Source organism: Notamacropus eugenii, chromosome 4 (assembly GCF_028372415.1).
Source record: "Notamacropus eugenii isolate mMacEug1 chromosome 4, mMacEug1.pri_v2, whole genome shotgun sequence".
Taxonomy (NCBI): Eukaryota; Metazoa; Chordata; class Mammalia; order Diprotodontia; family Macropodidae; genus Notamacropus; species Notamacropus eugenii.
This window is the reverse complement of record NC_092875.1, coordinates 94,207,282-94,231,306: the sequence shown is the minus strand read 5'-3', so window position 1 is coordinate 94,231,306 and position 24,025 is coordinate 94,207,282. Positions and strand designations below refer to the sequence as shown.

The 24,025-nt window shown below is 45.6% G+C and overlaps 1 protein-coding gene across 15 annotated transcripts in view; it reads left to right on the top strand.

The window, feature by feature from the left end:
- Nucleotides 1-24,025, top strand: part of PTP4A3 (protein tyrosine phosphatase 4A3) — a 208,310-nt gene that overhangs the window by 159,194 nt on the left and 25,091 nt on the right. For 3 of the 15 annotated variants that reach the window (XM_072602929.1, XM_072602932.1, XM_072602925.1), the window contains exon 1: nucleotides 1,186-2,165. The exons of 5 other annotated variants lie outside the window; for them this stretch is intronic. Coding sequence is in view for 1 of the 10 variants with exons in the window: in XM_072602938.1 (XP_072459039.1) it covers nucleotides 16,931-17,262 (332 nt within the window). In the remaining 9 variants the exon portion in view is untranslated. 7 more of the 15 variants (XM_072602936.1, XM_072602937.1, XM_072602935.1 and 4 more) reach the window with 7 other exon arrangements.

Sequence of the window (24,025 nt, the reverse complement as noted above, 5' to 3'; positions counted from 1 at the left end):
AACACAGCTCTTCCCTCCCTCTCTCCCTCCCTCTCTTCCTTCCTTCCTTCCTTCCTTCCTTCCTTCCTTCCTTCCTTCCTTCCTTCCTTCCTTCCTTCCTTCCTTCTTCTCTCTTTTTGTCTCCCTCTTCTCCTTTTTCTTTTCTCTCTTCTCTCTCCTCTCCTTCTTCCTCCACTTCTTCCTGCCTCTCACTCTGTCCACATAGGGAATCATACTCTTACTTGCAGGTACTATGCCCAAAGGAATATTAATTTTGATTGTTGAAACTTCTCACGATTTCTTGGGGTTTATGGGCTAGATTTCTTTCTGATGGACCATGCCTTAAACCCAAATCACTTTGACTTTTCATTGATTGACCAACAATAGGTCCCAGCCTAAGCCTCACTTGGTCATTGCTTGGATTCTGATGATTTAGAGTGAGTGTAAATAGCAGTTGTTTCTGTTTTGGCCAGAAACCTTGAGTGTCTTTACCTCCCGGATTGAATTTTTTTTGTTTATTTGGTACAAGAGGCCATTCTTTGCCTCATTTTTTACCTGCTTTAATCATCGGATGGGTGTTGCTTCAGATAAACAGAGACCTAGGAAAGACCTTAGCTTAAAAAGGTCAAGGCCTCCCACTGCATCTCTGGCCATCTCCACTTGTCCTGATATATACCTTCCACTGGACCCAGATAGAGAAGAGAGTGAGGCCAGTGACTTTGCACAGCCCATCCTTACTTAAACCCAATTCACTTGCAAGTCATGACCTCTTCTTCCTGATGCTGTGGCCCCCTTTGAGAAACAACTACCACTCTAGCATGATGTCTGGCACATAGTAGGTGCATTATAAATGTTTATCGACTGCAGCTAGGGGACTTGAGTGACTTGAGCACTGGGCCTGGAGTCAGAAAATCTGAATTCAAATATGGGCTCAGATGCTTACTAGTCATGTGACCCTGGGCAAGTCACTTCAACTCTGCCTGCCTCAGTTTCCTTACCTGTAAAATGGGGATGGTAATAGTACCTACCTGTCAGCGTTATTATGAGGATCATATGAGAAAGCATTTGGTGCAGTGCCTGGAACACAGTCAGTACTTAATACATGTTTTTTCATTCCTTCCATGACAGAAAGAAAGTTGACAGCCCCTGACCTCAAGAGAAGCATCATGGCTCAGCATGTTGAGAGTCAGGTGGCGTAGGGTTTTTTTTCCCTTTCTTTTCTCTCTGTCCTCACAAGAACCTCACATGGTGTCTGGGGAAGCAAATTGAGTAGAATTCTAGTCTTGTGGAGCTCAAAGAGAGCTTTGAGAAGGTCTAGCCCAGCTCTTTCCTTTCCCAGAGAAGGAAACAGGCTATCTCAGAGATGGGCAATGATTTGCCTCAGCTCACACAGCGATCTGTGGCATAGCCTTGACTGGAATCCAGCTATCTCACTTGCTCAGCCATGCCAGAGGTCCCAGGACAGCCCCCAAGGTTTGTGGACTCCTACCTGCTCCTTTTACAGCTCAGCTCCCAGTCATTTGCTGTCCTGCTCCCATAACCCTGTTGCCCTTCCTCTGTGGGCAATGTCTGGAGTTTGTTGCCATGGACTAGGAAGGGGTATCAGGGGTGGGGAGGTTGGGGGGGTGCCTTAATTTACTGCTGCCTGCCCCCTCTCCTGCCTGCTTTGGCCTCCAGAGCTCCCTTGCTCTGTTTTTTCCTCCCAGCAAGCCTGCTTGCAGATGCCTGCCTCTAAATATAGAAAACAGGTGTGGGTGAGCAGCGAGGGGCCCGGTGTTTATCAGCGGGGCCTTCGCAGTCTCCTGCTTTCAAAACAAGCCTGTCCGAGCCACCCCATCCTAATGGGGAAGACTTGGACCTGGCCACGTGATGCCTGTACAGCTCTATAAATAGCCTCGGAAATATGTTGCTCGGGCTATTGAATATCCCCGGAGAGTCGTGGGATCCGTTCCTGCTCGGGTTCCTGCTTCCTGCAGGAAGCTTCTGGGAGGATGGGAGTTGTTTACCACCTCAGGCAATAGCAGCCCCTAAGCGTGCCCCAGCGTGGTGGGTGCTGCTCAGGACTGGAGAGGCAAGCTGGCCAGGGTCGAGGAGGGCTAGCCCAGGCCACAGGCTCCCAGCAACAGCTGGCCTCGGGAGCTACAGAGGGATGGCGATGACTGTTGGTCCCTTATTCTCAGGATTGGGTAAGCTGGGAATGGTGAAATCCCATGCTGGAATACCTGACCCCTTCTGGGTTCCAAGGGTGGGGAGGGGGCTGGTCCATGGGATAGAGGTTCCCAGTAGGCCCTCCTCCCTTTTGGGAGCATGGGAATGGGGAGCTGGAATCAATCAGCAAGATAGAGAACCAGTTGAATGATTAATGGGGTCTAAAATCAGAAACCCTGAATTCATATTCTGGTTCTACCCCTTCCTAACTGCTTGTCATTAGGCAGGTCATTAACCTATCTGGCCTTAGTTTTCGTCTATCTATAAAATAAGTCTTAAAAGGCTCTTCCAGCTCCTTAGTCGTGTAATTCTGGCTAGAATGTCTGAATCTCCCCCTCCTCCACCCTGGGTTTCGAGGCAGCAGCAGAACCGACTGAGAGCAACAGGGTCCCCCAGTCAAGTTCTGAGATGGGAAAGGGGGAGTAAAGGAGACACAAGGAGTAGGGATGAGGGAGAGAGAGGAGCATCCTGGAACACCCATGGTTATGGGGATGCAGCAGAGAGCAGGGGGCCAAGGTCTGGTTTAGAAGGTCTACCTGACCTAGACCCCTGGATTGGTTGGGGTTTGTGAACTGAGAACATTACATCGGCATTTTGCTGAAGGAAGAAAGAAAAAGAAAAAAAAACCTAGTGGAGCTAGGTAAGTCACATTCCAGTATGTGTGATTGGTTGGAAACCCTGGATAATTCAAAAGCAGCAGAGAGTCCAAAAATTGTTACTTTTTGGCTAGGAAAACATATTAAGATCTTCTGCTGTGTAGACCTCTTTCCTTTCTGCAGCCGACTTATCTGTCCTGTTCATGTTATTTTTTACACGTTTTCAGAACATACATGGCCCTCCTGGGTCTGTGGCAATCGAGCCATGAAGCAGGTACCCAGACTTGTACTAGAATCAGGGCGACTGGACTTTAGGACTTGCTACGTATGTCTTAGTGGGTAGAACACTGGGCTGCACACAGAGTCCCACCCCTACCTCTGACTCTAACTGTGATACTATAAGCAAGTTGCTTAACCTCTGCATTCTCATCTGTAAAATAAGAACAGCAATTGCACCAAATCCTGACAAGTTTTGTGTGATGATCAAATGAAATAGATGGAATAAACATTTATTAAGCACCTACTGTGTGCCAGCACTGTGCTAAGCACTTAACAAATATGATCTGAGAGGTAACCATTTGACAGATGAGAAAATTGAGGCAAACAGAGATTAAGTGACCTGCCCAGGATCACAGTTAGTAAGCCTCTTGCAGCTGGATTTGAACTCAGGTCTTCCTGACTCCAGGCCTAGTGCTCTATCCACTGAACCACATATCTGCCTATAGACTGCGTAAGATTGGTTTGCAAATAATTGATGATATAACCCATGCAAAATACTTTGCAAATTTTAAAACACTATACAAATAGGATTTGTTAATTAAGATGAGACAGATAAGTAGGTAGAGCTTGTGTGTAATAGGCAGTTTATAAAATATTTGTTGACTTTATTTGCAATGTAGTGGAAAGTACCCCGAATTTAGAGCCAGGAGACCTGAGTTTATATATCAGTGCCAACACTTAACTGAACTGCATCTGTTGGGGCCTCAGTTTCCTTATCTCTAAAATGGGCATAATAAAGCTTGTACCATCTGCACAAGGTTGTTTGATGAAAACCCTCTCTAAGTGCTTGGCACATTTGTGAACGCTTAACAAATGCTTGTCAGCTGACTAAATCTTAAGTTATTATAGAGATAGAGAGTTTTATTATTTGTGGAGTGGACTCTGTGGAAGATAGAATAGAGGCCAGCTGCTTGGGATGACTGTGTGCTGAAGGAATGTGTGAAATGGATGTCACTGCCTGATGCTGCCTTCAGAGTGGATCCTTACTCATTTATCCTCATTCTATACCTTGGCAAGCTGAAGCCTGAGCTAATGTGTTAAAGAACCCATCTAAGTTATAGCTGATTGTGCTCAACTGATAGCCATTGATTTGGGGGCAGCACCCTTTGAAGGAATGAATCTGGCATTAGTGGGGTTCATCTCCCACCACCTTGAGGAGGGGGCTATTCTGATATAACAGACTTCCCAAGGGGCTAGCCTAGGATAGCATATCTCCCAGGGATTTGTGGAATAAAGTTTTCCTTGGCTAGCCAGGGGTGACAGTCCTCACAAGGACTACCCTACTGTGAAAGACCTAGAAGGGTCTGGTGTGAGGAAAAATTCATCCTACATACTTGCCTGTCCACCCACACAGCATACATTATATTTAATGAGGGAGTGACAGGGCCCAGCTATTATATTAGAGATCCCACTGTGGTCATGCTGCCTGACACCTCTGGGTTCTCACAAAGAGCTTTTCTTGGTTGACATGCTCCTCAGTCTGCGGCTCTGCCTGGTGCCTCTCACTGGGACTGGCTGGTTATAGTGGACCATGGCTCATGTGGAAAAGGCCAAATGTGCTTCCTATTTTGGAAACTGAACTTCTGCCTGAGTCAGGAACTCTGCTGGCCTCCTTGTCCATTTCTACCCTGAGAGCTGGGATGCTTTACAGGGCAGGTCTCTGGGGAGAAGCCCTCTGTGGTCCAGGGAGGGGTGAGTGTGTGGTTGTAATCATAATTAAAAGATTATAACAATTATTATTATAATTATGGCCCACCTTTCTATAACTATTATGGCTAATAAAATCCTCACTATAACCTTTAGAGGTAGGTTGTATAAGTGTTATTATCCCCATTTTGCTGATGAGGAAACAAGTTGGTGAGAGGCACTGTGGCCTAATGGCAAAATATCTACTTTTGGAGTCAGGTTCTGGGTTCATATTCTGCCTTTACTGCTTACAGTGGTTCCAGAGCTTAATGGAGTTATGAGCTTCTATGAGTACTGAACCTTACTAGATGTGATTGAGAGAAACTGGGTGATCTTGAGGGCTCTTTCTCATTTTTGATGTGATCCTATGAAGCCTGACTTCCTAGTGGCTATCCAGGTCACACAGTTAACTGTCAGAATTGAAGGTCAATTCAGAACCAGTACTCTGTCCTCTCTGCCATGGGTGTATGAGCCATACACCCATGTATCTGTGTTCAACAGCTGAATAAAGCAACAAATAAATACAAGACTGTACCAGTCACTGGGGATAATGCCTACCCCTAAGGTGTTTGCATTGTATTGGAGAGGATACTACATGCAAATAAATAAGAATAATATGAGAGAGAGAGAGAGAGAGAGAGACAGAGAGAGAGAGAGAGAGAGAGGGAGGGAGAGGGAGAGGAGGAGAAAGAGGGAGGGAGGAGAGACAGAGAGAGAGGGAAGGAGGGAGGAGAGAGATGAGAGAGGGGAAGATAGAAAGAAGGGAAGAGAAGAGGAGAGATGAATAGCTGGGGACAGAGAGGGGATGTTCCACTGTGGCGGTGACATTGAGTTGAGCCTTGAAGGAAGATAAGATTTCTTCAAGGGTGAAGAAGAGTAACATGACTTGTGCAAATGTACGGGAGGTAGAGTTAGAGGATCAAGGTTGGAGCATAGCTACCTGTCCAGCTAGGTGGGAAGGTAGGACTTTCAAAGGTGAGTTAAGCAGTTCATATTCAGGAATTCCAGGAATTTAGGAATCCAATCACATTAGGGTTGAATATGTAGATTTTAGAATTATCTGAATACAGATGGTACTTGAACTCATAGGAACTTTGACCTTTCCTACCCTATAGAACTGTAAGGAGATTTGACTCAGTTTCATCTGTTTGCCTCACCCATAAGTATTTTCCCCAGTAGATTATATGTTCCTCTCTCCATTTACATCCAGAGACAGTTATTTCCCTGATCCTCAGGTCCTGATCCCAAATTACTGTGAGGTAGAGTTACCTCGACACTGTAAGTATCAGCCCTGCATGGATGTACCTTAGGATATTGCACCTCATCCTACTACTTCTTCTCCCACTGTATTGAATTGAACATTGGCTGTGCATTTCTGATAGGATCAAGCCACTGATCCTCAGCGTGGCCTTCAAGGGCCTCTACCTTGAATAAGGCCTATGTGGCCTTATTCTACTTCTGATCTTAATTCCCCTTCTCCACCAGTCCTTATCTCCAACCAATTCTGCTCCCAGATCTTCAGATATCATTTTATGCGGACAAAAGCAAGTCAGTTCACTTCTCTGGCTTCAGTAAAATGAAGGGATTGGCCTAAATGCCCTCTAAGAGTCCTTTCAGCCTGGGCCTCCCATGTTCTAAGGGCCCTTCCAACCTTGCCATTCCATGTTCTAAGGGCCCTTTTCACTCTGACATTTCTGTATTCTAAGGGCCCTCCCATCTTTAAGCTCCCATTACTCCGCTGTTCACTAATTAGTCTTTGGACACAGCACGCTTATCCATTCTCTGCCTTTGCTCAACAATCACGCTGTTCTAATTTAACCTTCTGGGAATGTTATTAGCATTCGTCCCAGTGCTTCAGACATAGAGGAGGCTGTGGGAGGTTGGGGGATTCAGATGAGAAATGTCGGGCATTTCTGTGGTAACTCTGGTCCACTCATGTATCCAGGGGTGGGAGTTCAAAATGGAAGACTCTCAGAATAGGATTAAACTTCAGGGATCCTAATGCTAACTCCGTAGGCCGTGACCCTGGCCGTAGGTTGAGCCTCTTCAATCCCCCCAAGATTTTCTGTTGCTAAGAAGGTGAGTAAATTTGTCCAGTTGAGACCCTACAACTCACTGATGTCAGAGTTTGAGGAGGACAAAGATCCTTTGCTGATTTTAATGGATCAAAAATCAGAAGGTCAGAGCTGAAAGCCTCCTTGGGATATAAGAACACAATGTCAGAGCAGGAAGGGACATCCTCAGAGACCATCCTAATTCATTTCCCGCATTTTGCAAGGGAGCAAACTGTGGCCCAGACAGAGGAAGTGATTTGTCTGAGGTCATATGGTAAGTTTTTGGTAGTGCTAGGACTGGCTAGAATCCAGGAGTCCTGAATTCCTAGCAAAGGGCTTCTTTTTACTTCAACAGACTTTTGACAGTAATGGTTCACATAGAGCTGTTTAAGGATTGCCAAGATATTATCTGATCTGGTTCTTACAACTCTGTGAGGTAGGTGATATTATCACCCCCATTTCACAGATGAGCAGCTTGAGGCTCAGAGAAGATGTGACTTGTGCAGAGTCACATAGCTCAGAAACTTCAAAGGGAGGATTTAACCTCAGGTCTTTTGTCTGCTGCTGCATATTGTCAGTCCTGACTACTGGAAGAGTCAGACCTCTATACATCCTTCATGATCCTGACACTTGGTCTCTGGGGCTTCCTTACCTTGGCATATCTTGAGGAATCTTATTTCTGTGCCCACATTCCTCACCAGTCCTTCAGTTTTCGGGGATATCTTTCTTCTTCCTACCCCAAGGACCTTGTGTCCAACCAACATCAAGCAGAGCCTTGTGGTAAGGGTCTGTGGCACATTCAAGTGCCTAGAGAAATACTAAGTTTCCTTTTCCTTTTGGCAGTTGTTGAGAGAAGGGGTAGAGGGGGCAACTGTAGGACCATCCTGCTGTGGGGGTTCCATGACTTCCTACCCAGTTTGGGAGGGCAGCTAGATGGTGCAGTGGACAGAGCACCAATGCAGAAGTCAGGAGTACCTGAGTTCAAATCTCACCTCAGACACCTGACACGCACTAGCTGTGTGATCTTGGGTAAATCACTTAACCCCAATTGCCTCATCCTGGGCCATCTCCAGTCATCCTGATGAATATCTGGTCACTGGATTCAGATGGCTCTGGAGGAGAAGTGAGGCTGGTGATCTCCACAGCCCTTCTTCACTCAAAACAAAGTCAAGGGTAAGTCATGTCATTATTTCTCTGATGGCATGGTCTTCTTTGGCAACCAAGAATGAACACACACACCTAACTTGGGATTGACCTTATTTATACCCAAGAGGCTTAATTTTGTAGCCTAACAGTGCAGGGGAAGTGAATGGTTGGGACCAGAATCTGGAATCATAGAATTTCAGTCTTCAGAGTGGGAAGGGAACTCATAGGTGATCTAATCCAACCTTCCAAGACCCGGAATTCCCTCTATAGACCTGTTCACAAATGGTCATTGAGCTTACTACTTGAAGACCTCCAGGAATGGGGAACTCATTCCCTCATGGGGGTAGTAACCCACTGATTTTTTCATTAGCTTTCATCGTTAGCTCTTTATGCTGAACCAAAATCTTCCTTTCTTGAACTTCCTCAGATTGCTCTTAGTTCCGCCCTCTTAGTTGTAGCTGGAGGCAACTAATTCCTCTTTCCTAGACAGCTCTTCAGATAATTGAAACCAGCTCTCCTGGCATGGACCCCATCACCTAAATTTTTACTTCTCCAAGCTAAACAAGTCCAGTTCCTCCTGTCAATGCCCATATGACATGATCTCTAGTCCTCTGACTATCCTGGTCACCCTGCTGTGGACACATTACAATTTCTCAATGTCTTTCCTAAAATGTGGCACCCAGAATAAAAGACGATCCCTCAGATGCAGTGTGACTAGGGCACAATGCTGCAGAAACATGTCAGCTTCATCTTTCTGGGCTCTAGCCTCCCAAATTACCTTGCAATTAGTTCCTTGGCATGGATTTGTATTAATTCTTTTTATGTTTATGCTGTCCATGCTTATCGAATACTTATCTCTCATATTAGAATGTAAATTCTTTAGTTTATTCCTTGTATTTGTATCTCCAGTGCCTATCACAGTGCCTAGTATACAGGAGGCACTTAATAAATGCTTGATTAATGTGACCTGATGACATGTTAGTTTTTCAGACTGCCCTGATACACTGCTGACTGACTGAGCTTGAAGTCCACCAGATCCTCTGATCTTTTTCTGTTGCTTAGCAACACCTTTCTTCATTTCCATCTTTGTGCAGCTGATACTGTAGACCCAAGTGTAGGACTTTACATTTATCTATCCCTATTACTTTTCATCCTGTTGGATTCAGACCAGAGTTTGTTTTTGAGTTCTGATGATACTATCCCCAGTGGCCATAGCTTTCATCCTGGCCATATACTAGAATCATCAGGATTACTGGCAGTTTTATCACATGTGACATCTATGCCTTCATCTAAGTCTCTGATTTTTTTTTAAAAAGCTGCAGATTTCCTTTGGATATAAGGAAAGATTCCTTAATAATTAGATTTGTCCAAAAGTTGGAAGGGGCTGCTTTAGGAGGTAGTAGGTAGGCTCCTGGAGAGCTTCAAGTGATGGCTGAGTGGGTCCTTGTCCAAAATGTTGTAGAGAAGATTTCCTGTTTTTCTGGAATATTCCTTCCAATTCTGAGCTTCTCTGAGCCTCTAATATTGAACAGAACAGAAGGAGGGACAAGAGCCTTAGGGCACTCCTTTCCTTCTCCCCCTAAAATATCTGCCCTCATTGAAGTTTGTGGATGGTGCTTGGCCATTCATCCACCAGCTGGCATTATTTTGTTCGAGATTAGGTACATTGTTGTTCTTGATCAAATTATCTATTTATAAATGCTGGCCATCTTCACTCCCTTGTTCACAAGGACTGTAATTCAGATCATGGCAACCAAATAGCAGTTATTAGAGGGTTATGTTATGCTGGACTCTATGCTAGTTGCTGAGTATACAAAGATGAAAACTGATCAAGTCCTCAGCTTTGAGTTTAGTAGACATGTTTTAAGCACCACTTGTTTGCTTACCAGGCTAGGCACAATCTAGGGTTTTGATAAGATGCCCACCCTACCCTTATGGAGTTTGCAGTGTGAGAGAGGTCTAAGTCATTTACACAAATGAATACGGTACAAATCAGTTCACAAGAATTTATTAAGGTACAACTCTGTGCTCTGGGGATTCAAAGACAAAGACTCAAAAACAGGCATGTTAAGCCTTCCACGAGCTCATATTCTCATAGGGCTGATGAGGGGTGTGTGGGGGTGGGGTGGGGGAGGAGCAACCCAAACACTTATAAGCAAAAACAAAATATAGACAAGGTAGATTTATGAGGTAATTTCATGGGTGTAGGCAGAGGTGAAAGGAGAATGGCACTAGAAACTAGGTCTTAATAAAGAATTTGTTAATAAAAGAATTTTTTCTGTGAAGTTTGGATTCAGTTAAAGGGCTGAATTTGAAGAATTAGAAGGCCACATATGGCCTTGAGGCTTCTGGTTCCCCACCCCTGAGAGGATCAGGAAATATTGGTAGTAGCATTCAAACTGAACTTTGAAGGCAACCAGGAATCCTAAGGGCACAAAATGAACCAGGTAAAAACCTATGAGAAATCAGAAGAAGGAGAGGTCTCTTTCATATCTTAGGATCCTAGATTTTAGAGCTAGAAGGGGGCTTAGAGGCAACCTAGTCCTCCTCCCCAGTTTAGAGATGAGGAAATGGAGGCCCAGAGCAATTAAGTGATTTGTCCAAAGTGACACAGAATGTTAAGTGTCAGAGGTCGGATTTGAACCCAGGTCTCCCTGACTCCCAAGTCCATTATCTCCTATGTGGGGTGGCCCCAAGGTCTTGCTGAAATTTTAAGCTATTAAGGCCTGAAGCTGCAAGTAAGACATTAGGGTCACCCAGAATATTCCTGCCTCTTGGGTTATGACTGGGAAGGCTTCAGTTACAACGTAGCTCCAGAGTTGGGTCTTGAAGGACAAGAAAGCATTGACACGTCTGACCTGAGAGAATGGGGATGACTTGTTTATTGGGTTGAATTCTGAATTTTGAGGTCATGGGAAATACAATGAAAAAATCAATTTTCTTCTCCCCTCTATACACTACTTAGAGGTGGGGAGCAGGGCAGAAGATGTTATTTATCTAAGTAATTAAGTCATGTGGATAGTCAATCTTCAAACCCACCATTCAGTAAGAAGGTTTCCTAGAGGGCCATATGAAAGACCGTGCCTTTGACTTCACTCATAGCTTTCCAGGGTATCACTACCTCCCTTGGGAGCCATTCAAGGCAAAGATTGCCTTTTGTGATTCTTCCCTCTTGTCAGGTTCATCTTTGACTTGGCTCCTTGCTTTAAGCTATCTCAATTCTCTCCCCATCTTCTCTAATCCTCTCCCCAATCTGGAATATTGTTCTTCTTCCTAGCTCTCCACAGCTCACTGACCCTTCCAAGTTCTACTCAGGTTCCTATTTCTTCCAGAAAATATTTTGGCTGAATTAAAGACATCCAAAAGTAGGTAGCCTTGGGAAATAGAAGGATTTTCCAATTTAGGGGCTCTTCAAGTGTAGCCTAAAGTGGATGCTTTTAGGGGATATGGTAGAGGTGGGGTCCTGTTGAGGTTTGGGTTAGACTAGATATCTCCTTATTTTCTTTCTCATGCTGAGATACTCTAGAACAGCAGTTCTCATGTGTGGTCTATAGATCCCTGAGCAATCCTGGAGACCTTTTGAGGGAGATAGGAGGTCAAAACTATCTTCTCCTTCTTCTCTCTTTCTCCCTTTTTCTCTTCTTCTCCCCCTCCCTTCCTCCTCTTCCTCCTCCTCCTCCTTTTCCTTCTCCTTTTCCTTCTTCTCCTCCTTCTCCTTTCTTTCTCCTCCTCCTCCTCATCTTCTTTATCATCATTGGTTTTAATTTCTAGTAAAGTAAAATATTCATAAATATAACTCACATAAAAGCTCTCTAGGGGAAGGTACTCAATTTTTAAGAGTTTAAAGGGGACCTGAGACCAAAAAGTTTCAGAAACACCACTTTAGAAGATACTGTGGATTGTTGAGATACTGTCCTTCTGAGAATTTAAATAGCCTTCAGAAACTGGCCTCCATGAGACATAGGGACATTAAGCATCTGAACCAAGAAGGCAGCGTGGTCTAATGGAAAGGATGTTTCCATTCCAAAACCTAGATTTGAATATCACCCCTGCTAACAGTGACTATGTGACTATAGATAGAGTAGTCTTTTCTCTTCCCTGCTCTGAGACTCAGTTGTCTTACCAGTCAAAAGAGCAGGTTTGGCTGGATCACCTCTAAGGTCATTGCTATAATATTAAGACTTGGACTGTACTGAGATTCAGAGAATCAACATCACAAAAGCAAGATGAGGCAGGCCTGTAGAGATGACAGTTTATCTGCAAGACACCTGGGAGTTTTGGTGAACCACATTTTTAATGAGTCAATTGAGTGACATGGCAGCCAAGAGAGCTAGTTAAGAGTTTCAGCTTCCTTAACAATGTCTTGGCTTCATTAAATGTCCAGAATGAGAAAGGTGATATTCATATTGTATTCTGCCATGGTCAGTATCATATTCAGTTCTAGGCACCACATTTTAGGAAGTATATTGATTAATTGGAGCTTTGAAATCATGTTATAGCAAGAGTGATAGATAGTATTAAGAATGTTTAGCCTTAAGGCTGACCATTTTTAAGTACTTGAAGGGGGATGGGGAGATATCATAGAAAGGATCAAAGATTTAGGGCTAGAAAGAACTTCAGAGACCAGCTTTTCATTTTACAGGTGAGGAAACTGAGACCTAGTGAAATGATTTGCCCACAGTCACGCTATTGATAAATGGCAGGTGGGGACTCAGGCCCAAGCCCTTGGGTTCCAAAGACAACATTCTTGTTTTGCTTGTGCCCAGGGAGTAGCAGAGGTGAGACCAAGGGTAGGAACTCCAGAAAGGAAGATTTAAGGCTAACTATAAGGAGGAACTTTCTGAAAGAATGGACTAGGTTACTTCAAGAGGTCATGGGTTCCTCCTCACTAGAGGTCTTCAAGAAAAGGCTAGATAACCATTTGTTAGGTTTGTTATAGAAGGGAGCCTCATTCAGTTATGGTCAGACTAGATGTCTCTAGAGGACCTTGCCAACTGTGAGGTTCAGTGATTTTTTGTGGATGGAGAAAGGATGGGACTGAGCAGAAAAGGAGCTCTAAGCTTAATGCCCCTATTCTGTCCCCTTCTCCACAACAAACAGAGCCCACTCTAGGGTAGCAGTTCTTAAACTGGGGTCTCTCAGTGTGTGTTTTAAATAAAAAAAAGAAACACAACTATTTCAATATAATTGGTTTCTCTTGTCATCTTATGTGTTTTATTATATGCATCTAAAAACATTATTCTGAGAAGGCATTTATAGGATTCAGCAGACACCAAAGGGGTCCAGGACACACAAAAAACAGTCTAAGAACCCCTGTGTGCTTTAGAGAAAACAAAAATTGCTTGGAGTTTCTGTTGGAGCAGGAAAGACCAAGCTGCTTTCTTAAAGTGCTGAGCTGAGGTGGGAAAACTAGGGGTAATGGGACCAGGAGCTGGTAAAGCTAAGGGTATTTCCCCTTCTTTCCTCCTCCTTTCTTCTTTTCCTCCTCCTTCCATTCTCTCCTTCCTTCTTTCCTTTCCTTCCCTCCCTGCTTCCTTCCTTCCCTCTTTCCCTCCCTCCTCCCTTTCCTCCCTCTCTCCCTCCTCTCCCTTTCCCCTTCCTTCCTTCCTTCCTTCCTTCCTTCCTTCCTTCCTCCCTCCCTCCCTCCCTCCCTCCCTCCCTCCCTCCCTCCTTCCTTCCTTCCTTCCTTCCTTCCTTCCTTCCTTCCTTCCTTCCTTCCTTCCTTCCTTCCTTCCTTCTTCCTTCCTTCCCTCTCATTCTTCCTTTCTTCAGGAACCAGGGCAGCATCCCTACCCCCCCTCCCCAAATCTGCTTTTATCTTCCTCTGAAGTCCCTTCCAGACCAAGTTGGGAGATTGTGGATTGTTTGTTTCTCACTTGTACTTCTTGCACTCAAGAGGAACCAGAGGAGCATCTTATTGAGAGAGGACTGTAGTTCAGAGAGGTGGGGGAGGATTTATATCCAGCATTTTTGAGGATACCCAGTTCTCCTGGGCCCCTTGGGCACTTCCCAACCATAAGCAGCCTTTTAGGGGGTGGCCAGGGGCATGGCTGATTAGGGAATCCAGGAAGGTGCCTTTCAGGGTAATAGTCTTGGGAGGGGAGGAGGAGTGACTACCCCCAGAGTGCTGCTGACTGGGAAGGAGGAGGAGAGAGCTAAGGGAGGGAAGGGGGAATAAACAAAGCTCGGGAGCTTAGCCCTCCTCAGGTTTCAGTTTACTTATAGGCTTAAAGGTCTATTTTGAGAGGGTCACGGGGCAGGAGAAGGTGTTCCCATCTGGAGAGATAGCAGTTGGAGGCCTTGGATTCTTACCACATCTTCACAGATTCCAAACATCTGTGGTTTCATGTATGTGGGTATTCACCTCAGACCTTCATTACCTGGGCAGCTTCCAGGGTCAGGAACATTTAACACCTAGTGGCCAACCTTTTTGGGGACAGGCCTTTTACCCTTATTTAGGCTGGTGCTTATAGTCCATGGACAAGTCTGTACCTTTCTAGCTTGGTGATCATAATTATTTCCATCTCTTTTCCAAGGTGTTTTTCTTAAACTTAGGTAGTAGAATTATGATTCCAATTTTACAGATGAGAAAATAGGGATGTTTTAGATCCAGTAGAGAGTTAGGGTTTGTGTTCCAATGACCATAGTGTTCAGGAAACCAAGGTTTCCTCCATGCCAAGGTAAAATATCTGAGGAGGGCTTGTGTTCGAAGAGCCGACATGTGGAAGAGGGATTAACAGATTTCTTTTGACCCTAGAAGGCAGAATTAGGAGCCACAGGAGGAAGTTGCAAAATGGCAGATTTCCTCACTGATATAAGAAAAAACCAAAAAGGAATACTTTCTAACAACTGAGGTGGCCAAAAGTGGGCTTGCTCAGTCCGGAGGGTCTTCCAGCAAAGGCTGAATGACCAGTAGTTAGGGGTGTTGTGGAGTAGCTACAGCTAGTTGGTGGAGTCTTCAGTGATGGACTTGGAGTCCAGAAGACTTGAGTTCCAATCCCTCCTCAGATGTTTATTAGTTGTATGACTTTGGGCAAGTCCCTTAGCCTCTCAGCCTCAGTTTCCCCATCTGTAAATTGGGGATAACAGTAACTCTTTTCTCATACTGTAAACCAAGTGAGGCAAACCTAAAATGCTTTGCCAAGCCTTAAAGAGCTATGGTGTTGTTGTCCAGTCATTTCAGTTGTGCCTGATACTTCATGACCCCATTTGGGGTTCTCTTGGCAAAGATGCTGGAGTGGTTTGCCATTTCCTTCTCCAGCTCATTTTACATCTGAGGAAACTGAGGCAAATAGGTTAAATGACTTGCTTAGGGTAGCTAGGAAGTGTCAAAGGCTATATTTGAAAGTAGGTCACAGCCCTTAAGGATAAGTGTGTGTGTGTATCTCCAACACATAATATTGTTTATTATAGTAATATGTGTTTCTATCTTATACCTTTACTATATGGTCAGTTCCTTGAAGACTGGTATTTCATACTATCTAAACTGTGTATCTGGCTCCCACAGAATGAAAGTACAAGGTAGATACTTTAAAAAATGTCTGTTGAATGAATGAATATGAATGAGTGAATACAATTGGTAACAATATATGAAACAATGTAGGAGAATGTTTTGAAAATGTGTCAAGTATTATACAGATGGGAGCTGGGGTCTTCATAAAATTTGTCATTATTATTCCTATTCCCATTGCCCCCTAGTTTCCATCCAGCCTTTGTGGCATATGGGATAGAAGGCACAGTACTTGTGATGACCAGGAAGACCAATCTCTTAAGTCTTCAGATTTTCTAAAACCTTTCAGAAATTATAGGATGTGCAAGACCGTCCCTATACTTGTGCCTTCTGTGGGCCTGGAAGAGACGGGATATACCTGAAACCCTGATTTCCTGGAGCCTTTAGACTGGAAGGAAAAGGCTGGATCCTTCCTTTTAAACTTAGTGGGATTGAAGTTTCTCTAGATAACCCTAGGGCATCCCAGCTAGAGACAGATTCCAGGGGCCCAGTCTGTGACATAGCCTTCACTGGGTAGTGTACAGGAAGAAGACCCCTGGACTCAGTCATTCTCATTCATATATTCTCTCTCTCTCTCATACACATACACACACTATCTCTCTCCCTCTCTGTCATACACACACACATTCACTATCTTTCTCCCTCTCTGTGACACTGACACACACACACACACACACACACACACACACACACACGAAGGAGGAGCCTAAGTCAGCTTTTGATGTGTCTGGGAGTTCTCCACCCCCATTTCCCCCTCATTTGTTTCCTTCAACCCCATCGTGACCTCTCCCTATTCTTCCCTCACCCCAGTTCTTTCTCTTTCCTTGTTCATCTTTCAGCCTCATTTTTTCTCCTCCTTTTCTTTCTCTTGGTAAAGGAAGAAGGGTTGCCTTCAGACTTAGACCTCCACTGAGTTCTGACACTTATGGGCTTTGCAAACTTTTGCCAACCCACTTCCCTTCTCCGAGGTTAGCTTCATTTCTCTCTAAAATGCGGGGTTTCAACTAGAGAAATCTATGACCCCAAACGGGTGTAATTAAACCTTGGGCTGTCCAGAGCTGATGTGTGGGAGGGCCTTCAAGTGCAATTAAAAAGTGAATTTTCCGTATAGTTATGCCCTTTCTAGGTCGAGTGTCTCTTCTCTCCCTTCCTTTTCTCTCTTTTCTCTTCGGTTTCTTTTCTTTCCTTCTTTCCTCTCTCCTTCCCCCCTGCAGTTTTCTCTCCACCTTTACTCACCTCTCGCCTTTCTCCTCTTCACTCATTCCCCTTCTCCTCCCCCCTCCTCTCCCTCTCTCCGCGGCTCCCCGCCTCTCCCCGCCCCCAGTCCCAGCTCTGCTCTGGCCCCAGCCCAGTTCCCTGCCTCCGAGGGCCCTCCCCCTTCCCTGATCCTGGCCCTGTTGGCCCCTCCCCACCGGGCGGCCTGGGAAATGCCTAAGGGGCCCCGTGAGCCGGAGAGGTGAGTGTGTATGTGTATGCGTGTGCGTGTGCGTGTGTGTGTGTGTGTCCGTGTCCGCTCGCTCGCTTGTCAGCGTCATGTGCCCAGCAGGGCAGCCCCAGACTGGTTCCCGGCGGCCGTATTAAGGTCACACACTCCCCGTGCAGCCCCACACCGCCCAGTCCAGCCCGGCCCGGCCGCGGCGCTGCGCTGCCCAGCCCGGCTCAGCTCAGCTCAGCCCGGCCCCGAGCGGCGCATCGCCTCGCCTCGCCTCGCCTCGCTGCGCAGCGCACAGCAGCGCGGCTCAGCCCCCCGGAGGAGCCCGGATCGCTCCCCTCCCCTGGCCGGCGCCCCGCTGGTGACTCAGAGGTGAGCCCCCGGCCCCCGCCCTCTCCCCCGGTTGCCCTTGGACCGCGCGGAGCACATGTGGAGGGAGCTGCGCTGGCGGACACTGAGCCCTGGGCACATTTGGGTGGCTTGTGAAAAACGCCTTTCTCCAGGCCTGGCTCTGGGCTTTTCTTTCCTGGAAGGGGGGTGGGGAAGGCTGGGGATGGCTTCTTTGTTTTGGGGAAGCTTCCTGTGCCGGGTCTGTGTGTGTCTGTGTGTGTGTGTGTGTGTGTGTGTGTGTGCGCGCATGCATACACACATGTGGGTGTCATTGTGCTCCCGGCTGTGCTTTCGAACATGTGGAAGTTGCAGCTTTGGACTCAGTATTTAGAGGAACTTCTAACGCTGAGAGCTAGTGCACAGTGGCCTAGGCTCCATCGGCTTGTGGTAGTGAGTTCCCCATCACTGGAGGTCTTCTTGGAGAGGCTGGTTCATTCAGATACTTTGTTGGACTCGGTGGCCCTTTGCTTTGGTTTCAGCTCTGAGATTACCTGATCCCCTGTGGACAGGGATGTGCTGTGCATATGATAATACACATTTTTATGGTGCTTTAAGCTTCTCCTTTCTGGGAGGGGGTGCCCACTGGCGCGTGTCTGGGGGCTTCAGTGTATGTGTGTGTTCCTGGGGGCACAGCCTCAAGAACGTGCATGCAGCAGGCTGTACTTTGTTGTAGAGACTGTCAGGGAATCAGGGTTCCCTGTGGGCTGGTCTTTGCAAGCATGTGTCGGTGTACATGCCCCCGCACATCTGAACCCACTGGCATGTGGGTGAGCCTGAGTCTATTGGTGCCCACATGGGTGTGGAAGTAGATTTTCAAAAGGCTGTAGGAACAGGAATGCGTGGTTTTCACTCTGAGGAAGCAGAGCAGTATTTGTTGGTCCCCAGCACCTGTGGGAGCTGGGGGAGGAGGGGGCAACCTGTTGCATTCAGCTGGATGTTTGGCTGAAGTGTGGGGGCCATCGTGTGTGCGTTTTCGTGTTCTCATTTCCAGAGCAAAGAAGTGTGTGTGTGTGTGGTCATATGGAAATATGTGACTTCAAGAGAACTGGTATTCTTATGTATCTATGGGAATAGGTGTTGGGGGAGGTGAGTGTTTATTTGGCATGTGTGTGTGGAGGGAAGGGGGATATTTGTGTGTCCTCAGAATGTGTGGAGATAAATGTATGCTGGGTGAAGATGTATAGGGGAGTGTGTGTGGGTATTATTGAAGAGAGACTTTTATGTGTTTGGGGGTGGTATCTAGGTGGGGAGGGGGGAAAGATCTTTTTGGAGATTTTGAGTTAGTGTGTTTCAGGAGAGGATATGTATATGTCCGAGATGTTTATATGTTCTTGTGTTAAAATGTATGTCAGGGGAATTTGTGTCTGTGTGTAGTGGTGGGGAGGGTGTATCTTGGGGAAATGAATGCTCCTTGATGGAGGAAGTATGTGTGGGGATTTTGTGTATTTGCATCTTTGTAGCTAGAGAAGTATGTGTGCGCAGAGTGTAAGGAGGGTATTTAAGAGAGAATGTGAATGTGTGGATATGTAAGGGAGGGATCTTGTTTGCGTGGGATTTTTAGGTGTTCGGAGTTGGGTTTGAAAGAGATAATAATGCTTTGAGATTAGCTGTGGGTTCAGAATAATCACTGTCTGCCCCCGGACCCTTGTGGTTGTAGCTCTGGGCACTGAGATTGGATCCTCTGAGCTAGAGATGAAAAGTTCCTGACTCTGATAGTCACACTTTCCTCTTTTGTTCATGCCTCTGTTTTCTATTTTCCTTTTCCAGTCTTTTCTGTTTGGGCCTGGGGCTAGCATGTCTCCTTTTTAAGTTTTTCCACCCCTTATCACACCTTCCTCCTTACTCTGATTTCTAGAAGTAGGTTTGCCAGTACTAGTTGCTTTTCCCAAACATCTCTTCCTTTCTTTTCCATTTCCCTGCCTCTCCTCCCTTTTGCCCCAGCCCCAGTTGTTGAGAAGTCTGAGAATTAACTACCCCTGTGGATCATGCTGTTACTGAGAGGAAGCTTGGTTTAGTGGAAAGAGCTTTCTGGCTTGGATGTCAGAGGCTCCAGGAGTCCCTGATCCCAGCTGCGTTGCTGTGGACGCAGTGTGACTTCAGGGATATAATTCCCGGTCTCTGGGCTATAGTTCTAAAGTTCCGTTTATTCTGAAACAGGGCTTCCCAAAGCATTTTCAGCTCCTGTACTCATTGGCTTTTCAACAAATCTTTCCATACATCTTCAGCATGAAAGGAGATCGTTTTTGGAGCTCACCATGTGTAAGTAAGAAATAGATTAAAGAGATTAATTAGGTTTTCTTCGCCCAAGAGTACACATAAAATTTTGTACCTAAATTGATTGAGATCAGTTTGGAGATTGTGGATTATTTCAGTAGGATAATATAGTTACTTGCAAGATAATCCCCTTATTCCTTTGACAAGTTTCTTTGCAACTTTGGGAGTCTGCAGACCCCAGGTTTAGAACTTGGAAACACTGCTCTTAAAAGTGGCTTATGGAAAGTGTGGGGTAGTGGAAAGAGCTCTGGACTTCAGAGTCTGAAGACCTGGCTTCAGATATTGCTGTTCACTAGTCAGTGACGGTAGGTCAGCCATTTGACCTCTTCCAGGCCTAGGTTTCTCAATATGTAAAATGAAAGGTTAGCTGTAGCTTTAAGGTCCCTTTAAGTCCTGAAGTTCTGCGGTAAGTGGAGTGAGATTGGAGCCAGTCGATAGTCATAGACTGTCAGAATAGGTAGAGGCATGTGCCCTGGAGGAGTTTCTACCCTAGGGGTTCCCCCCCACTCCTAATTGTTGCTGCTTGGTGTTTCAGGAAAGCCCCAGTCATGCTTCTCTTTACTCTTCTTTTTTAGCCTTTTAGTTAATTACCTTACTTCCTCATTTGTATCCTTTTCTTCCCCTAGCCCTCCAGTTCTGGAATCATGGACCATGATCATATCCACTCTCTCTTTGTTCTTGGATGAGACGTCAGTCTACCGTTCCTTTAGACCCAGTACCAGCCAGTAACTTTTTGGATCAAAGGGTCCTTCCTTGTCCTTCACTTGCACATGGCACAGTGGATGTCTCTGGACATGGAAGCAGGAAAGCACTCTGAATTCTGCTTCAGACATTCCCTAGATGGGGAAGCCTGGGCACGTCATGTAACTTCTCTGAGCCTCAGTTTTCTCATCTGTAATCTCCCTCACAGGATTGTTGTGAGGTAGATTGTTGTTTAGATAACCTATATAAAAAGTGCTTTGTAAACAGCATGTGAACTGTTATTATGATGTCTCTGTGCTTCTGACTTTGGAATGTAATTTCCTTGAAGGTAGGAACGGTCCTTGCTTTTGTATTTATATCCCTGGCACCCAGCACAGTGCTTGGCACATTGTAAGCATTAAAAAAATACTTTTTCATTCATTTATTCATTTGACTAGTTCAGGCCTCCTCTTTTAAAGAGAAATAAAATTGAGACCCTAAGAAAGGAAGGGACATGCCTCAGGTCATATAGAATCATTAGCATAAAGATCAGGTTTCCTGGGTTCCCAGTTGTATGTTCTTCCTGTACCTTACTGTTTCACATAATTCTAGGAGTGCACTTTTTGTTGTTGTTCAGTAGTTTCAGTTGTGTCTGACTGGTCATGACTCTGGGGTTTTCTTGGCAAAGATACTGGAGTGGTTTCTCATTTCCTTCTTAAGCTCATTTTACAGATGAGGAAACTGAGGCAAACAGAGTTAGGTGACTTACCTAGCGTCACATAGCTAGAGGCTGAATCTGAACTCAGGTCTTCCTGATTCCAGGCCCAGTGCTCTATCCACTGCACAACCTAGCTGCTTCAGGATGGCAGGAGAGCTCACATTTATTAAGAGCCTTCTAGATGCCAGGCACTGTGCTGTACAATATGTATACAAGGACAGAAAGAAGCTTATATAAATGTTTGATATTTCTTGGATGCCTAGGGGATCAGAAAGAGTTGAGAATTAGAACTTCTGCTTTCTAATTAGGGCCTCTTTTCCTTTAACCGTCTTCTTCCCATCAATCAGTGACCCCCTTTTCGTGCTTCTTACTTGGAGAGGAATACTCTCCCTGTGCCCAGGAATCAGGGCCGGGTCCCTACCTGGCCTCCCTTTCCTGAGGAGAAGCAGGTTTCTCTTGCTCAGGCCCAATGCTCAGGCATTGTTGGGGGAGTTGGTCATGAGTCTGGAAGTCCCTCCTGAAGAAGACCCACTAAACCCTGGGAAGGAGCCTGCCTTTCTCTTTACTCTTTTGCCACCTGTCCCTCTCCCTTGTAGCTGGGGAGGCAACGGTTTTGAGACAAAGATGTTTGGGCTGTCCAGGAGTGACTGATGTTTTGTCTTACACACACACACACACACACACACACACACACACACACACACACACACACGCACACGCTCCTCTGTACTCCTTTGTATGTCCCTATATTTGTCCTTTCAGACACAAATCAATATACATACATGCATATACCCATACTTAGCTGCCTCCCACTGAGTTGGTTACTTACTTGTACATACTCACTATCAACAAGCCTTTATTAAGCACCTGGTATGTGCCAGGAACTGTGGGAAAGCATTGGGGGTACAAAGAATACAATACCATATTTCCTGCTCTTAAGGAACTCACAGCCTAATGGAGGAGACATCTGAGCAACTCTCCACACAGGATAGACACATTGTACTCATATGCTCTCCTATCTCTGCATGCACTCATATATGTATAGACCTATAAATATAGACACTAATACCCACATTTACACACATGTAGGCACACATACCTATCCCTATACACCCTGAGCACACAGCTACACCCCCAGATATTTATCCCTGTATTGTTTCTCAGCATATAAGCAAAGGAACACAAGTAGACTTTGATATGCTAATGTACAAACTCATACATGTGTGTAAATACATAGACACAGTAACAAACAGAAGCACTTTCACATATGCTTAGCTCCGTACATATGGTGTTCCCCCTGCCCTATTTATAAAAATACATCCAGGAGACACTCAGAACAGACATGCCCCTGTATATACAACCTCCCTTCCACTCCCCTGCACATATACACATAGAGTTCTCTATACACACCGAGCATACATGCACACACATACACAGAGCAGTTAGGTCTCTGCAGCTGTCTCCTTGCCCACAACTACTGTTTCTCTTTTCTCAGCTCAGAAGGTGAGACTGGTGTGCTACTGGCCTGGGAAGAGGTGGGGGGGATTTCCCCAGTGCCTGTGTGGGGGTGGGGACCCTTGACACTAAGATTCTCTCCCTCTCTGGTGATCTGTGAGTTCCAAGTGGGGCGGTAGACCATAGCTGAGAGAATCTGACTGTAGCCTCCCCCTTATCTTTTTGGTTGAGGGGACCGGGGGATGTGGGAAGGTGTTTCTGACAGCTGCCCCACGGCGTCATATCCTTCCTTCTTGGCTGTTCTACCCTGACCTTCCTGGGTCAGCCGACTCTGTAACACCGGAAAGTGTGGCTAAGAAACCCCAGCCTCCTGGGTTCTGGTAGCTGTGGGGCATAGGTCATCCCATGACCTCCTTCCTCATGGTGTTGAAAATATCACTGCTCCCTGGTCAGAATGAAGTAGAGACAACAGTCTGCCAGTGGCAATATGTTCCAAAACACCATTATCTCATTTGCTCTTTACTAGAGATCCCTGTAAGGTAGGAGGAGGGGTGAGCAGGGATCATAGGATCCTAGGAACTAAAACTGGAAATGACCTTGGAGAGCATCTGGTCCAATTCCCTTTGTTTATAGATGAGGAAACAGAGACCTAGAGAAGGGAAAGGTACTTTGCCAAGGTCACCCAGGCGATAAGGAACAGTCAGGTTTGGAAATCAAGTCCTTTGAAATCAAAGTCATGGACTTTCTCATTGTACCGTAGGTTTCTTATTAGTTTCATTTTGCAGGTAGATAAACTGAGACCCAGAGTGAAAATGTGGGCAGCTATGTGGCACAGTGAACAGAGTGCGCTGAGTTTGGAGTCAGGAAGACCTGAGTTCAAATGTAGCCTCATACACTAGCTGTGTGACCCTGGGCAAGTCATTTAGCCCTGCCTCAGTTTCTTCATCTGTAAAATGAGCCAGAGAAGGAAATAGCAAACCAGTTGGGTGTCTCTGTCAAGAAAACTCCAAATATGGTCATGAAGAGTCACGCACAATTGAAACAACTGAACAACAAAAGAGGACATGCGGTGTGTTTATAGTAGCAGGGCCTGGAACTTGAACCCAGTTGTCTTGAATTGTTAGTCTAATGAGGCAGCATAGTGTGGTAAGAGGAACCCTTGAGTGTGGGCATCAAGATCTCTGGGTTTTAGATTTGGCCCTGCTCCTGGTAGACTTTTGAGGGGCTCATTTTCTCATCTGCAAAATGAAGGCAGTGGTCTTGTTTGTCTCTGAGGTATCTTATAGTTCTGACCTCCTCAGTTCTGTGTTCTGAGATTCCTTCTAGTTCTCTTGACATTCTGTAGCTCTGAGACTCTGAATAAGTGCAGCTTGGCCATGATACTCAATGCTTCCAACATGGTGGTATTGAAGCCAGGGCTGCCAGTTTGATAGATCTGTGGGCCAGTTAACTGTTTGCTGAGTCTTCACTCTAGTCACTGACTTGAGTTCCTAATCCTAGCAACTGTCTGGAAGTTCTGTACTTGAGTGCATGCATTAGGATAAGACTCCCTGGTAAGAGAGTGAGGATGATTCAGTGCCCCACTGGAAGTAGGTGGAAGTTGGTGGAAGTAGGGAT